This window comes from Crocuta crocuta, unplaced genomic scaffold (genome assembly GCF_008692635.1).
Source record: "Crocuta crocuta isolate KB4526 unplaced genomic scaffold, BGI_CrCroc_1.0 scaffold427, whole genome shotgun sequence".
Lineage (NCBI taxonomy): Eukaryota > Metazoa > Chordata > Mammalia > Carnivora > Hyaenidae > Crocuta > Crocuta crocuta.
Genome location: NW_027533273.1, coordinates 2046937 through 2063076, shown reverse-complemented (window position 1 = coordinate 2063076; position 16140 = coordinate 2046937). Strand labels below are relative to the sequence as shown.

The 16140-nt window shown below is 34.6% G+C and overlaps 1 protein-coding gene across 4 annotated transcripts in view; it reads left to right on the top strand.

Annotated features, from left to right (window-relative positions):
* The window catches only part of CCNT2 (cyclin T2), a 39514-nt gene extending 23374 nt beyond the window's left edge, over positions 1-16140 (top strand). The window contains exons 5-10 of one of the 4 annotated variants that reach the window (XM_077747875.1): positions 1970-2032; positions 5189-5234; positions 6816-6979; positions 11330-11400; positions 11915-13073; positions 13175-13343. In XM_077747875.1, the coding sequence (XP_077604001.1) occupies positions 1970-2032; positions 5189-5234; positions 6816-6979; positions 11330-11400; positions 11915-13073; positions 13175-13242 (1571 nt within the window). In that variant the 3' untranslated portion in view covers positions 13243-13343. The other 3 variants (XM_077747874.1, XM_077747876.1, XR_013331033.1) reach the window with 3 other exon arrangements.

The following is a 16140-nucleotide window of genomic DNA, read 5'->3' as shown; positions in this document are numbered from 1 at the left end:
TAGTTAAACGTTCACCATCACCTTCGAAAAGTTATATTGTCTTCAAGTTTCATGCAGTTTAAATGATCTCTGAAGATTATTTATTCTAATCTTTAACTTTAGTGATGAGGAAATTGAGGCCGAAGAAAGTTTATAATGTTTGAAGTCATGTATTACTTCTGAAAGAGCTTAGCAGAATGTGACAGAATCACATGGGCTTTACGGAGATCTTGGTTTAAATCTGTAGACCTTCAACTTGCTTTGTAAACTTGGGCAAAGTTCTTTGGCCTTTCATACCTCCGTGCTATGTATGCAAGATGGAGTAATAATGTCTGCCTTAACACTGTGAACTTAAGGATGAAAGATAATATATAAAATATATGTACACACATAGTGTATGTGTCATAAATAGCCATTATTTGTTGTGGTAGTTATTTTATTTATTACTCCATTCCCAGTCATTGAAAAGAAGTACAATAATCACCCATCATGACAGGTTCTTTTTGTTAAAAAAGTAGCTTACTTGAAATAGATACAACTTATTTGATGATGTGATAGTATAAAAAGATATAAAAACAAAAGTGAGAATCTTATTCTCTCCAAATCCAATGACTTAGCATGTTATTGTTTTTTGAAATTTATAAAGACTTATGTAATAAAGGTTGAAAGGAAAATTGTTTTAAGGGGAATTTATATTTATTAAATTTATATTTAAGGGGAACATTAGAATTGACAGTATACATCTCTGGCTTTGATTAAGTATGGTTGGTTTTGCAGGCTTAATTACAGTAGAAATAAAAATAGATCACACAACAACTTTATAAATCTAGATTACCTGTGTATTAGGATGTTATTTGTTTACTGCTTCTGAAGATATTAGATGTGACATCCACTTTTTAAAAAAATTTTTTTAATCTTTATTTATTTTTGAGAGAGAGACCATATGAACAGGGGAGGAGCAGAGAGAGAGGGAGACACAGAATCGGAAGCAGGTTCCAGGCTCTGAGCTGTCAACACAGAGCCCAACGCAGGGCTTGAATTCAGTAATGAACTGTGCAGGATCATGACCTGAGCCAGTCAGACACTCAACCGACTCAGCCACCCAGGCATCCCAATGACCTCCACTTTAAAAACAAAAACAAAAACAAAAACAAAAACCTCTTCTTACCTAAGGGTTGAGTAGACCTTGAAAGCTCTTTCAGCATTTTATCTTTGATTTTAGAAAAAGTGATTTAAAGAATCTTGACGCTACAGGGCTTAAATGTCTTAATAATTTTATTATTAATGAACTGTAGTTAAAAACTAACTGGTTGAAACCCTTTGATTTAAGACATACTAAGAAAATAAGAGGACTGTAAATCATTGAAATGGTCTTTTCTCCCACGGTGGGGTAGAGATTATATTTATGAAAAATGTTTTTTTTTTACATCTTATGAGAGAAAGAGTTGGAATACATTTTAAAAATATATTACCTGGACACCTGGGTAGTTCAGTCAGTTGATCATCCACCTCTTGATTTTAGCTCACATCATGAACCCTGTGTCAGGCTCTGCCCTGGGCATGGAACCTGCTTAAGATTCTCTGTCTCTCCCCCATGCACACACGTGTGCTCTCTCAAATAAAACCTATATGTATATATACTACATAATTGAATTATTTGCTTAATAGTTGTATTTTTCATATATTTTGGTTTGTTTTTAACCTGAGGTAATTGTACCTAATTTTAAATCACAATTTTTAATAAATATTGCCGTAATCTGTAAATAACTTTGCTATCAGTTTTCATAAGTGGAACATTGTTTTTGAGAAGAAATTATTTCTCATCGTTGATGGTTAATGAGCATGTCAGTGATAGAAAATAACTTTGTCTTTGGATCTTTTTAATAATGAACAATATAGTATACATTTGTGGTTGTGTTGATGAATGGCATTTTTCAGTCAAGTATTATAGTGTGGTAAGTGATTGGGAAAAAAGTGCTTTTCATTTCAGGTTTTGAGATCACCATTGAACATCCACACACAGATGTGGTGAAATGTACCCAGTTAGTAAGAGGTAAGTGATCTTTGAAATTTTTGAATTAAGTATTAATATTTTTTATTGTCTCTAATTGACTTGAATGAGTTTTATTAAAATGGGGAAAATATCGTTTTGAAGCAATATCTTTTGTTGTTCTTCATCTACCTGTTCATCTACTTCTATATGTGGTTCTACCTGGTGAATTAGCTTCCTTTAAACTTATGTGAGAATCACCTTTCGCTAAAAAATTAGGAGGGCTTCCAAATAATAGGACTCTCTCCAACTCCTTAGTAGGCTCATAAGCCAATTCCCATTTTAGTTAATATTTAGGAAGTTGACTATTAACATACACGCAGAAAATTTCTGTTCTCTGTCAGACTTTAATTGACCTCTAGGAAAATTATTATAGTTGAAGAATTTGGAGGCCATCCTCATGTCTTTGATATAAAAATTGTCTTAGCAGATTTGCCACTTTGGAAATGTTTTCCCTATATTCATTTGAAAAAAAAAAAACTGATATAATATATTTTTCAAAGTTCTTTAGCATTCCTAAAAATAATTTCCTTTTTGTGTGTAATGGGGATCTATATATAGTAGGATACAGGCAGCATGTGATGTGCGCATCAAGCCTTTTAAAACAGGAGTAGGAACTTTTTTTATTATTTGCTTTACTGCTTATAAAGCATGTGGTACACACTTTTCTACTCTTGTTAATATCTGTTCATGTATCCCTAGAAATATTTTTTCACACTGTTGCATGTTGTTGCACTACTTCTTTCCTGTTTGCCATTTGAAGTGTTAATGTACTAAGAGCAACCCCTTGGAACCTTCAGTGTGCCTTTTTCTGTTAACTTCATTTTTGAAAATTAAATTTTGCAGTTTCATTTTTTTACCGCCAGACTTCTTTTCTTTAGGTTTATTCTAAACAGAATGGGTAAGACTTTTGAAGGCCTTTTTTGATTTTTAGTGTTTACCTGAATAGTCTCACATTTTAGTCATTCTAAATTGAATTCATATACTTAGGTAGGATTTTATTATGTTAATGGCTCTATTTAAAACAAACAAACCTCTTGTCACAGAGTCATTGTTCAGAAGTGGACTTCTCAAAGAAAGTACCATGTTTATTTACGTATTTTTTTGGTCCTTAGTAATAGCTAGCACCTGTTACAACTTGCAAAGTAGAACATTATGGTTCCTGTTCTTTTGGTTATCTGAGTATGATTGATAGTACATTTTCATCCCCAGAATTACAGTATAGTATAGAATTTCTATAGATAACTAGTGTACATATTGAATTAAGAAAAAAAAAAAAGCCTTGGAGTAAGCTGTTTCTGTTAGAATAGTGGAGAGCCATATAACTTTGCTCTAAACTAAGCCTGATGAAGAAAGACATATTTATAGCTTAAAATACATGCGCGCGCACACACACATTTAGTAGAAAATGAAACTGGATTTTCAGCTTGGTAGTGACATTTAAGTCATTTTTAAGATCCTTAAAGTCTCGTAGTTTTTATATATGTTCCCCTTTATCTAAAGCTAGAGACATGCAAGTCCATTCATTTACAAAGTTGAATAGTAAAACTTTTTAAAACACTCACAAAAACTGCAAATTTGATATTTTGTCCAAAACAGTGTTTAAATCTAATTTTTTGTTGTCATTAATGTTTCGAATGTGATCAATTCCTAAATTGTAGTGCAAATTTTATATATGTTTAACTTCATTTTGTCTGACTAACATTTCAGGTAACTACAGTTTACATCTCACTCCATTTAAAAACATTGTTTCATGTTTGGTGTCTGTTTTCTTTTCTGTGTTACAACTTTCTGCTAACAAAAGAACATTTTTCCTGCATTCTTCCTGTGTTTCACACTGTTAATAGGTGTATTCTGAGATGAATTTAGGTATATTCTGAGGTGAAAACTGCTATGGCAATTTAAAAGTATTTTTACTTCCCTCTCTACATATTTTGATTCTTTATGGGGATGGGTGGGGGCGGTAGATGGTTTGGTTTCTTTAAAGTTCTCCCCACCACCCCCACCCCAAGATGAGAAAGTTGATATTATGCTACTTTGCTGCAGAATTGGCTAATGTCATTTTACAGGGACCTTTCATTTCTGTGATTTCTCCTTCCCTCCCCACCAGGAAAGAATGCCATACATAAGTCACACTGCCTCCAAGACATCTGATGCTTTGACACTCTTCCTTAGCACAACTCTGCTAAGCCCAAATCCCTTTTGTATACCTTATGTTGGTGATCCACATGGGGCAGCAGGGATTACAAGTGCCACGAATAAAAATAGAGGGCAAAGAATTTGAGGCCTGTTAGAGAGGGGTGAGTTGAGGTGAACTGATCCTAGGTGAGCAGAGGGGAAAGGGACATCAATGATAATGAATGTAATTGGGGGGAAAGGGAAATAATAGCAAAATAATCCCCACTGGGAAGAATAAGAAAGCAGAAAAAAAGTGAACGGGGTACTACTATTATCAATTTCAATGACTTAAACTAGTTAAAAATTGATTTTCTTTTGGGGACCAGTGCTGAAGCATCCTGATTGCCTAGAGTATGTGCATCTTTTCTAAAGTTGACAATTGGATTCTGTAAGAAATATATATGCAGTGGAGTTCTCTATGTCTACGCCCTTAGGATGTTTCTAGGTTGTTTATTCTCTGTTGATGCTTAGTAGCATGAAAAACAGCAGTGTGTGCTCTCTTGAGTTTGGGGGTGGGGGTTTGTTTTGTTTTCTTTGGATGGAAGTACTTAAGCCAACTTAAATATGATGACTGAGGATTAAGTCTGGCAGGCAACTCTGTATTTTGTACTAGACTTCAAAATCTTTTCTTCTTCTTCTTCTTCTTTTTTTTTTTAAATCCAGGAGAATGCTTTATTGCAACTTTTAGCTGACTAGATGCTTAACTTAGTAACAAGTTTAGCCCTTGTAACTGGCTAGCTAAAAGCAAATCGGCTTGTTTCTCAGATCTTTGGGGGATAGCAAGAAACATTTGAGTGAATGTTGTTGAAGATTTTCAGTAGTATAGAAAATGATGGCGCTCTTGTGATATTTGTAAGTAGTAAGTAAAATTTACTTTTTGTGTACAAAACTTTGAAGTTTTTGTTGTGTTGAGAACTTTTTGATGATAGCACATTAAAGCTGACAGTATTGTCTTCGTTTTTTTTTTTTCTTTTCTTACAGCAAGCAAGGATTTGGCACAGACATCCTATTTCATGGCTACCAACAGGTTGTTATCCTGACCCTCTTTGTTGCACTGTTGTAGCACACTATAGCTTCCTTTAATGCAGGGCCCCCTCAATGTGTCTCTTACCCTTGTTGCAACAGGAGACTGGACCATCTACTGTGGTGGTACCTTCCTGTCTGCTTTGCGGTGTATTGTACAAGGGACTTTTGGCACAGAGGGGTTAAATGCACATTGTGAAGTGTAGTGGTGCTTTCTGATGACATATTCTCGATTTGTGAGTGCATAAGTCTAAAATTGGTAGCCTGAATAGCAGCTAAAGATTACAAAGAGCTAAACTTAACGTAGAAATTCGAGCAACTTGGTAAGTATAAAGCTATTTCTAGTTTACAATTATAGTTAAATGACAATTTTTTAAAATTTCACATTGATCCAATTTTAATTTTAAAATAATCATTAAAGTTTTTTAAATAAATAAAATTTATATAACTTGGGTTTTTTTTCCAGATAATACCCCCAGTAGTAAATCAGAATTAGCCAAGTCCTGTCAGTGCCTAGTTTTGCAGAAATACAATTTTTACTTTAAGAAAACTTAACTTCCTGTTCAGTTTACATAAAAAATGGTGTGTGTTTGCAGTTGATAAACATTTTCATCTTCATCAATTATGAACTGAACTGGAAGAATAATTTTTTAAAGCCTTTAATATCTAATACATAATTCTGTTTTGGATTGCTTATGTGAATGCCTTAAATTGTCTTTTAAATGGGTCATTGGGGAGGAGGGGACCAAACTAGCATTGTGTGGTCCTTAATTTCTGTGACACTGTTAACTTTTATTTAAAACTTTAGATTGGCAAATACCAGTATATTTTCTTAGATATATGTTGTTGGGGTTTAACTCCCATCCCTAGGAGTTTTGAACAACAAAAAGAAAGTACTAAATTTAAAACTTTGGTTAGGAAAGGCAACATGTTATCACATGCCCAATTTGGAACATTAAAGTGGAAGGAGAAAAGTAGCATTTTTATAGTACTTAGCAGCATTGGGCCTTGAAGCTGTTCAGCAAAAGGTAAGTTTTCTCTGTGGCTTTGCTGAAAAGACAAAGGTTTACATAGATAAGTGTTAGATTCTCTTTAACTTACTTGAGAGGTAGGATCCCTGATTCTGACCTCATTCTATAATGTGATATTGAAATGACTTTGTCAGTTTTATAGAGAATATTCTGGTTTTTCTTTACATTTTTGCCATGACATTACAAAAGAAACAAAAATATCACAAAAAAATTAAAATGTTACACTTGTTTATGCTGATTATTGGAAATATACGTCTTCCCCTCCTTTTACAAAGAAGTAAAATACTTCAAAATTTAGAAATATTAATATTAGTACTGATAGAATATTAATATAATGCTATGGGGAGTGAGAATGTGGAGAATGTTCATAATCTAGTATTAGAATTTTATAACTATAGTGTTAGCTTTTAATTTAAAAATAAGGTTTTATACTCTAGACTTGAAGAAAACCTTTATAATTAAGTTTATGCTCTAATCTTACTGGTGAATGTTTTTCTTTGTTTTACATATTTGAATTACTATGGTTCTTCGTTTTCAAACCTGCTCCACAACAGTCTACACCTTACCACCTTCTGTCTTCAGTACAAACCAACAGTGATAGCATGTGTATGTATTCATTTGGCTTGCAAATGGTCCAATTGGGAGATTCCTGTGTCAACTGATGGAAAACATTGGTGGGAATATGTCGATCCTACAGTTACTCTAGAATTACTAGATGGTAAGTAGAGAAAAATAAATCTTTTTTTATGTTGAAAACATTTTTTTATTATGGAAAATTCTACCTACTTTTGTTTAGGTTTGAAAAATAGTGACAATCTCTGTAGACTCATACGTATATGAACACTTATGATTCTGGCCAATCCAGCATCTCTCCCTCCCCCTGTGGTTATTTTGATATTAACCCCAGATATCTCTTTAACTATTAATATTTGTTTATATTTCAAAAGATTCCTCAAAAACATAACTATAATTTCATTTTAACAATTTGGTAATAGAACTTAAAAGTATAATTTACACAATGAAATGAACAGGATGAAAATAAGGCTTTTGTTAGCCTAAAGAAAAACAACTAAAAAATAAGAGCTTGAACATATTTTAACCACCAGTGAATATTGCCCGTTCAGGACTTTTCAAAAAACAGTATGATTTATAATGAATGCTATAGGTTGGCAATACAAGAATCTCAGAGTTGGGTATAATTAATTATAGATGTGAAGCAATGAACTGAAGGAATTTTCAGGGTAACATTCCTTGTTCTGTAGTTCCACTAATAGTGAAGTGTGTCATTGTTGCCTTGTGTTATTAAATATGGTTTGACAAAATCAGGGCTACAGATTCTATAAACTATGAACCTGGAATTGAGTCTTCTGGTAAGACATTTCTCCAGTAAGAAATAAGCTGAGCAGAGTCAGGAGAGATTCTTGGGGATTAAGACATTTTAGCCAAGTACTGTGGATTTCAGAAAGGAAATAGATTATGCTTCTTGCCTTAAAGATATACTGTTAGGTTTTCACCTTATTCTTTTTGTAGCTTTCTCCAACTTCTGTTGCAAAATTGAAGCTCATGGGAAAACAATTTATATCTATTCCTATTGAGGACATCTGTTATAGAGACTCCTTTGGGTTTCAAATGTGATCTTCCAATAAAATCTCAACATGTTTCTGTAAGCTAGATGTTTGCTTTCTGTGACGAGCCAGATAGTAATAACTCTTTTAGCATTTATGGACTCTTTATGCCATGTACACAGCTCTGCCACTGTAGCTGGAAAGCAACTGTAGGCAGTCTGTAAATGAATGGATATGGCTGGTGATCCAGTAAAACTTAATTTACAAACATGGAGGTATAGGTCATAATTGTGATAGTTTGCCTTCCTTTCTGGTAAAACATGCCTCCTTTTTAGGTCTCTTGATTTTCATATTTTGTTTTTCCTCCCTGAAAAATTTCTCCCAGTGTATGCATCTCATGCTGTATTAGTGCCACATGATTATGCTCTTTTCCTTACATTGCTGGAGTTTAAAGTTTGCAAGAGAAGAAGGAAGTCTTCAGTGAGTTGGAATGGCATCGTCTAAAAACCAGTGGGGGCTTTTTTTTTTCATCTGTGACTTGAAAATTAGGTTATCTATGCTACCATCTTACTTTGGCAGTTAACAGATAAGAAAAAATTGGCATCATCTGAATAAATATAGTTTATATACATGGTCCTAAAATAAGGTCACAAAAGCAAGTAATTTGCCTTTTGTACTGCTCCTAAATTATAGTTAAAATTGGTTTTTTGACATGACTGGGCCCACCTAAATACCCCTCTGCTTCTGTTGTGAAAAGGCTCAAGTTTATTGAATTCTGGAGAGCCACTGAATATAAATCTTGGACATTAAGACATTGACAGTTTCAATTATTACATAGCAGTCTTTCTCTGTATTTTGTTCACAAGAAAGAAAAAAACAGCAAAGTTTAAGATAATAAGATGTTTTAGTCTGAATGTTAGTCTGGTGTCTAAGCATAAGTGTTCACTGAAATAATTCATGTAATGACTCTTCCAAAAACAGCATTGGCTTGGACTTGGCCTGCCTATAATATTTTTTGTTGTTGTTTTGCAGGGTTTGTTTTTGTTTTATGACTTATAACAAATCCTCATGTGTTTTTTTGTATTTAATATTTTTATGTATATTTAGCCTTGAGGGAAAAAGGCTCTATTTTAAGGACCATCCTGTGATTTTTTTATACGTAACTATTATATTGGCAGTGATTAGTTGACAGATTCTTTTGAATGTCCATTATAAAATTTAATAAGAAAGTTAAGAAACAAACCTTATTTTGTACCTGTTATGTAGGGAGCTTTGAGGCCAGACACTTGTTTTTAATTTTTTTAAGTTTTTATTTATTTTCAGAGAAAGCATGCACGAGCAGGGGAGGGGCTGAGAGAGAGAGGGAGAGAGTGAATCCCATGATAACAGGATTCGCACTAGCAGCACAGACCCCTATGCAGGGCTCTATCCCATGAACCATAAGATCATGACCTGAGCCAAAACCAAGAGTTGGACACTTAACCGACTGAGTCATCCAGGCATCCCTGGACCAGAAACTTGATGTGCACTTAATCTTTGACAGCCAAGCTGTTAGGGAAATTGAATCAAAACCTTGTTTGGGGCGCCTGGGTGGTTCAGTCAGTTAAGCGTCCGACTTCAGCTCAGGTCACGATCTCACGGTTCGTGGGTTCGAGCCATGCGTCGGGCTCTGTGCTGACAGCTAGCTCAGAGCCTGGAGCCTGCTTCAGATTCTGTGTCTCCCTCTTTCTCTCTGACCCTCCCCTGCTCACACTGCCTGCCTCTCTCTGTCTCTCTGTCTCTCTCTCTCTCTGTCTCTCTCTCTCTCTCTCTCTTTCTCTCGGAAATTTTTAAAAACTTAAAGAAAAATTTTTTTAAAACCAATTTTTTGTTAATTTTGAACCCAAAATTGTTATGTATCTACTAGATTTACAATTAGCAAGGTGGTTTGTTTGTTTGTAATTAAAGAGTAGTGGTCCAGGCATTAGATTGCTTTCATTCAAACTGGATCAGAAAGTTCATGAATCTTGAGCAGGTTTTAGTTGTCACAGCTTATAGACATAAAATAAGTGCTGAGTTTTTGCATACTTTTTACTTTAAGATAAATTCTGTATGGTCTTAATTTTCATTATTGCTTAATTTTTATTGCCTAGAATAGTTTACAGAGAAGCTTACTATGTATACAAAAAAAATAAATGAATCTGTGTAGTCTCTACTGAATTGACCTTATTAATATTATGTGATATTGTAATTCATTTGACTGGTATTAATATTTGTCTTGAGTGGTCAGTAGCCTAGTTAATGCCACTATCTGGGGGTAGAAAAGTATAATTCATCATAACTACACTCATTTTGGAAGTGAGTCATTTCACAGTCATTAAGTCTGTAATCCTAAATTTAAGGAAAAGATGAGGTAAAAATCAATGACCCAAGGTAGTTTAATATGTTAATAGTAATGATTGCTAGGAGACTATGAATATATTCATTTAACTTTGAAATAATTTTAAACAAGCTACAAAATCGTACAGTTTCTATATACCCTTTACCTGATTTCTCTTCTTTTTTCCTTTTTTTCTTTTTTCTTTTTTTTTCCTTTTTTTTTTTTACCTGATTTCTCTAACATTAACTTATAATAATACATGATTATCAAAACCAAATAATTAACATTGGTACAATACTAGTAACTAAATGATGTTTTATTTGAATCCCTCAGTTGTTCTGTTCTAGGATCCCATGTTCCATTTGGTTGACATGCCCCTTAAATCCCTTCCAAACTATGACAGTTTTTCTATCTTTCATTTTCTTTTATGACCTTGACATTTTGAAAAATAATGATCAGTTATTTTATAGAATGTTCCTCAATTGGAGTTTGATATTTTCTCGTTATTAAATTGAAATTATGTATTTTGGGCAAGAATACCACAGAACTAGGAAATGGGTTGTGCCTTACTCAGTGCATCTTATCAAGGAGTTCTTGATGTATCAAGGGGTATATTTTACTGCTCGTTAATGATAAATCATGATCATCACTTTGTGGTACTGCTGGGTTCCTCCATTGTAAACTTACTGTTCTTCTCTTTGTAATTAAATATCTTGAGGAAGGTATGTTAGGATTATACAAATACCTCCTTTTTCTTTAAACTTTTGCCCATTAGTTTTAAAGAACCTACTGATGGATCTTCCCTGCAATAATTATTACTATGATGTTTACCTAATGAAGATTTTCTATTTGGGGGGAATTTTTTTTAATGCTGCTAAATTTTCCAGAGATTCTGAGTAAGCATGGGGATGGGGGATGATATTTATTCATTCATTCATTCATTTATTCATTCATTGATCCATCTTTGATGCATCTTTGAAAATAGTTCAGATCTGTGTCTAGTTCTCTATTTGCTGAAGGTTGAATAGGAGGGTGACAGTGAAGTAGATAAACTCTTGAGGCCCCCTTTTTAATATTGCCCACTTGAGAGAAATATAAATCCTAAAGACACCTTCTAAGTTTTAAATTTAAATTTTATTTTTAGAGCTAACACATGAGTTTCTACAAATATTGGAGAAAACACCTAGTAGGTTGAAGAGGATTCGAAACTGGAGGGTAAGAGAATTGACAGGGTTTAATAGAATATCAGTTTGTGACTTAATCTAACAAGTACATAGCTGACCAGTTTGAATTTTTTGGTTAAATATTCTTATTTCCAGTATACCTGATTACAGTGTATCATGAACTGCATACACTCATAGTTTATTCACCTACTGTGTCCAGTGGACTTTGCTAATAAGTACTTTATAAATTTCTTATTTAATTCTCACAGTGATTATAATGGAAATATTTTCCTTATTTTACAAATGGGCAAATTAAAGCCTAGATAAGTTAAATCACTTTCTCAAATGCTGGGCTAGGATTTAACATGTAACTAACTCTGAAACCAGCGGTTACCACTTTTTATAGCAACCTTTTGTGCCTCTAAATAAGATATTCATTGGCAACATAAAGTCTTGAACCCCAGGTAATTTTGTTTGCACATATTTAATAGAGATTTTTATAAAGTAGAGAAAATCGTATTAAATCCCTTTGCTGTCATCGCTTCTTTTGTGTTTTATTTAAATAGGCCAATCAGGCGGCTAAGAAACCAAAAGTAGATGGACAAGTTTCAGAAACGCCACTTCTTGGTTCATCTTTGGTCCAGAATTCCATTTTAGTAGATAGTGTTACTGGTGTGCCTACAAACCCAACTTTTCAGAAACCATCTACATCAGCATTCCCCGCACCAGTCCCTCTAAATTCAGGAAATATTTCCGTTCAAGACAGCCATACATCTGATAATTTGTCCATGCTAGCAACAGGAATGCCAGGTACCTCATACAGTTTGTCATCACACCAAGAATGGCCTCAGCATCCAGAGTCAGCAAGGACAGAACAGATGTATTCACAGAAACAAGAGACCTCTTTGTCTGGTGGCCAGTACAATATCAACTTCCAGCAAGGACCTTCTGTATCACTGCACTCGGGATCACATCACAGACCTGACAGAATTTCTGATCATTCATCCATTAAGCAAGAATATACTCAGAAAGCAGGAAGCAGTAAACACCATGGACCAATTTCTGCTACCCCTGGAGTCATTCCTCAGAAAATGTCTTTAGATAAATACAGAGAGAAACGTAAGCTAGAAACCCTTGATCTGGATGTAAGAGATCATTATCTAGCCGCCCAGGTAGAACAGCAGCACAGACACGTGCAGTCACAGTCAGCCAGCAGCAGTTCTGTCACTTCTCCCATTAAAATGAAAATTCCCATCACAAACCCTGAAAAACCTGAAAAATACACGGCAGATAAGAAGGAAAAGAGTGGATCACTGAAATTACGGATTCCAATACCACCCACTGATAAGAGTGCCAGTAAAGAAGAACTGAAAATGAAAATAAAAGTTGCTTCCTCAGAAAGACATAGCTCTTCTGACGAGGGCAGCGGGAAGAGCAAGCATTCCAGCCCACATGTCAGCAGAGACCATAAGGAGAAACACAAGGACCATGCCACAAACCGCCACCACCCTAGCGGCCACAAGCATTCCCACTCCCACAGTGGCAGCAGCAGCAGTGGCAGCAAACACAGTGCCGACGGAATCCCGCCCACTGTTCTGAGGAGTCCCGTTGGCCTGAGCAGTGATGGCATTTCCTCTAGTTCCAGCTCTTCGAGGAAGAAGCTGCATGTCAATGATGCCTCTCACAACCATCACTCCAAAATGAGCAAAAGTTCCAAAAGTTCAGGTAGTTCATCTAGTTCTTCCTCCTCTGTTAAGCAGTATATATCCTCTCACAACTCTGTTTTTAACCATCCCTTACCCCCTCCTCCCCCTGTCACATACCAGGTGGGCTACGGACATCTCAGCACCCTCGTGAAACTGGACAAGAAGCCAGTGGAGACCAACGGTCCTGATGTCAATCACGAGTACAGTACAAACAGCCAGCATATGGACTACAAAGACACATTCGACATGCTGGACTCGCTGTTAAGTGCCCAAGGAATGAACATGTAATCATTTGTCTAGGTCCATTTTTTCCTTTCCTTTTTTAATTTAAAAATGGTTAGAATGGAAAACTTCCTCCTGATCTAGCAGTGGTGACACTTGCTTTGCTGCCACTGCTTCGAGATTTGTAAGTGCTGCTTTGTTCTTCATTCTGAAAAGAAGAGATTATAGTAAACAAGTCTTTATCTCCACATATGATAGTGTTATAAATACTGTAAAAGCATGGAAGGTGCAAAACTCAGTATTTCTACAGTTGCAGCTAAGAACATTAGGATGAATGGCTGGCTGCTTCTAGGAATATAAGATGCCTCAAGCATTCATTATTTATAATTTAAATACTGTAGCTATTTTATGTTGTTGTTGCTTGGCTTTTGAATGAGTGTACATTGTTTTCTTTTTGTGTATTTATACTTGTATGTATGATTTGCATGTTTCGATGATAAAGGGATAAAACAGTATACTGACAACTGTTTACAAGAAAGTGGAGAAAAATGTACATACATTTTTGTATGTTTAGATATTACCATAAATACTCAGGATTGGAGCTGCTTGTAAGTATAACAATATAACTTTATTTTATCTTGTCAGAGTCCATCACTAATCTAAAACAAAGGTGGCACTTTTTCATGTTAACCTTAACTCTAGGCCTTACTGGAAGCCACTGAAGGGGGACACTTCACTACAGATGGGTATGCAGTGCCACAGATGGTCATTTATTTACACTGTGAGGCACTGAACTTTTGCCTTCAGAGCTTCTGACCAGGTTGGCTGCCGAAATAGCCCCTATTTTCTGAAGGCTTGAAGAGGAAAAAATAAAGTTTACATACTCTTGATGTGAAGTGCATTTTAAATGTGTGTTGGCTTGTTGCAGTACTATAAACACAGAGCTGTTAATAATGGTTATGTAGATTACTGTGATTTGAAAACTAAACTCACAAAAACTTATATAGTGAAGAATTAGTAAGGTTTTTTTCTTAAATAAAGAACTTTAACACTACATATTTTACCAGTAAACAGGGATTGCTTTTCCTTTAGTGTTCAGAATGACACCGTATTCTTAAACATACTCCTCCCCTGAAGTGTGTTCGTGTGTGATGCCATATTTCTTTTTCAGGTAAATGCAGTCTTCCTTATAGAAATGAAACTAAACTTGTTGCTCTCTCAGTTCTTTTATATTCTAACAATAAATAATAAAGGAAAGATCATTGACTGTGCATTGTACCTGTGTTTACAGCTTATGGTTGTTACCAGGAAGCTCTGTGAGAGAAAAAAGGGTTAGCCTCCAGGCGAACAGCTAGTGGAGGTTTTCCATTTGTTTGCACATCTCAATCTATTCCTGTTGAGGTCATGTTTGCACAGTCATCTAACTTCTGAACAAACAATAGACTTTAACTTGTTTAAAATTTGTCTGAAACACCAATGATGTGGCTCCAGTTTATCAGCTAATCTTGAATTTATTCTGTGGTAAATCTTTGAGCTGTTGAGTATCTTTAGATGGGGTGAATTCAACTTTTGTTGAAATGAAAACTGTCTTAATTTTTTCCTCTATGTATATGAATTATTTTTGTTACAAAGCCACTGATATGTGCACAATTGTAATTTTACTCAAGTATGTTGCAGTTGTAAATATTAGAGAGTTTAATCTCGTGCTTTACTTTATTTAGCAATTACTTAATTTGCCAGTAGCTTTGTAATTTTTTTAAGATAATTGTTCATTATTTTGTCAATGCTATTTGAACTTAGGATACTAGGAGCCTCTTTCTAGGGACTTTGCCTAGGGAGCATATCCTAACATTTGTTCTTTGTCTTGCATAACTTTAGTAATCTTTGTCATTACGTGTAACTTTGTTGCTCTGTATGGCATATTATTGTATCCATAAACGCGGTAATTTTGATACAGTTCTACTTTTACAGTGGTACATAATCCAAGGACTAGTATAGAATTAAGCTGATGCAAGATGAGGGAGGGAAGGGTTTTGTTCTTGGTAATTTAGATGTGAAACCTCTAAGGAGCTATCATGTGAAACGACATAGGGTGGTTGTGCTACTGTATAATTGGGGATGATAATACCAGGAATTTTAATAAGATTTTGTAAAGAATATCCAAAAAAGTAGTGAACTTATTTTCAGTATGACATAGAAACAATGTGAATATTTAAGGTCTGTGACTATACTTAAACTTCACTAAAAATCTGCAGAACTGTTTTCGAGATGTGGGAATAAAGGTAATTTTGTTGAATCTTTATTGGTGCTAATGATGGACAGTTTAAAAGGTAGCTAGTATATATTGTTATGGGTCAGTACTTATTAGTACTTCCAGAATTGAATTTGAAATGCTATGTATTCACTTTTCACTCTGTAAATGTAATTCTTTACGATGACTTTATTTATTAAAGGGCAGCCAGTTGTAATTTGTACAGGATTGTGTGAGCTATTCAAACTCTTTAACCTCTGAACAGGATTATAGCTTCCAAATCCATCATGGGGATGAATATGAAAATTCTTTTAAGTTTCATTTCCATTAAATGAAAACCCCTATTACTCATATTACCATTAATTTGCTTTACCCATCTCATTTACATAAAATAGTTCATCAGCCTAGTCCCAATAGGCTCAACCAAAGAAAAAGACTCCAATGAATGGACGTTATTACCGAGTCTTCTTGTAAGTAGCCATAAATAAACCAAAATAGTATCATCAGATTTAGGTATGAAATTCCACATGTGCAAAGTACTGTTAAGGTGATTTACATTTTTGATGAGATTTTTTTTTTAATATTTGAAATATTAAAATGCATTATCTTTGAA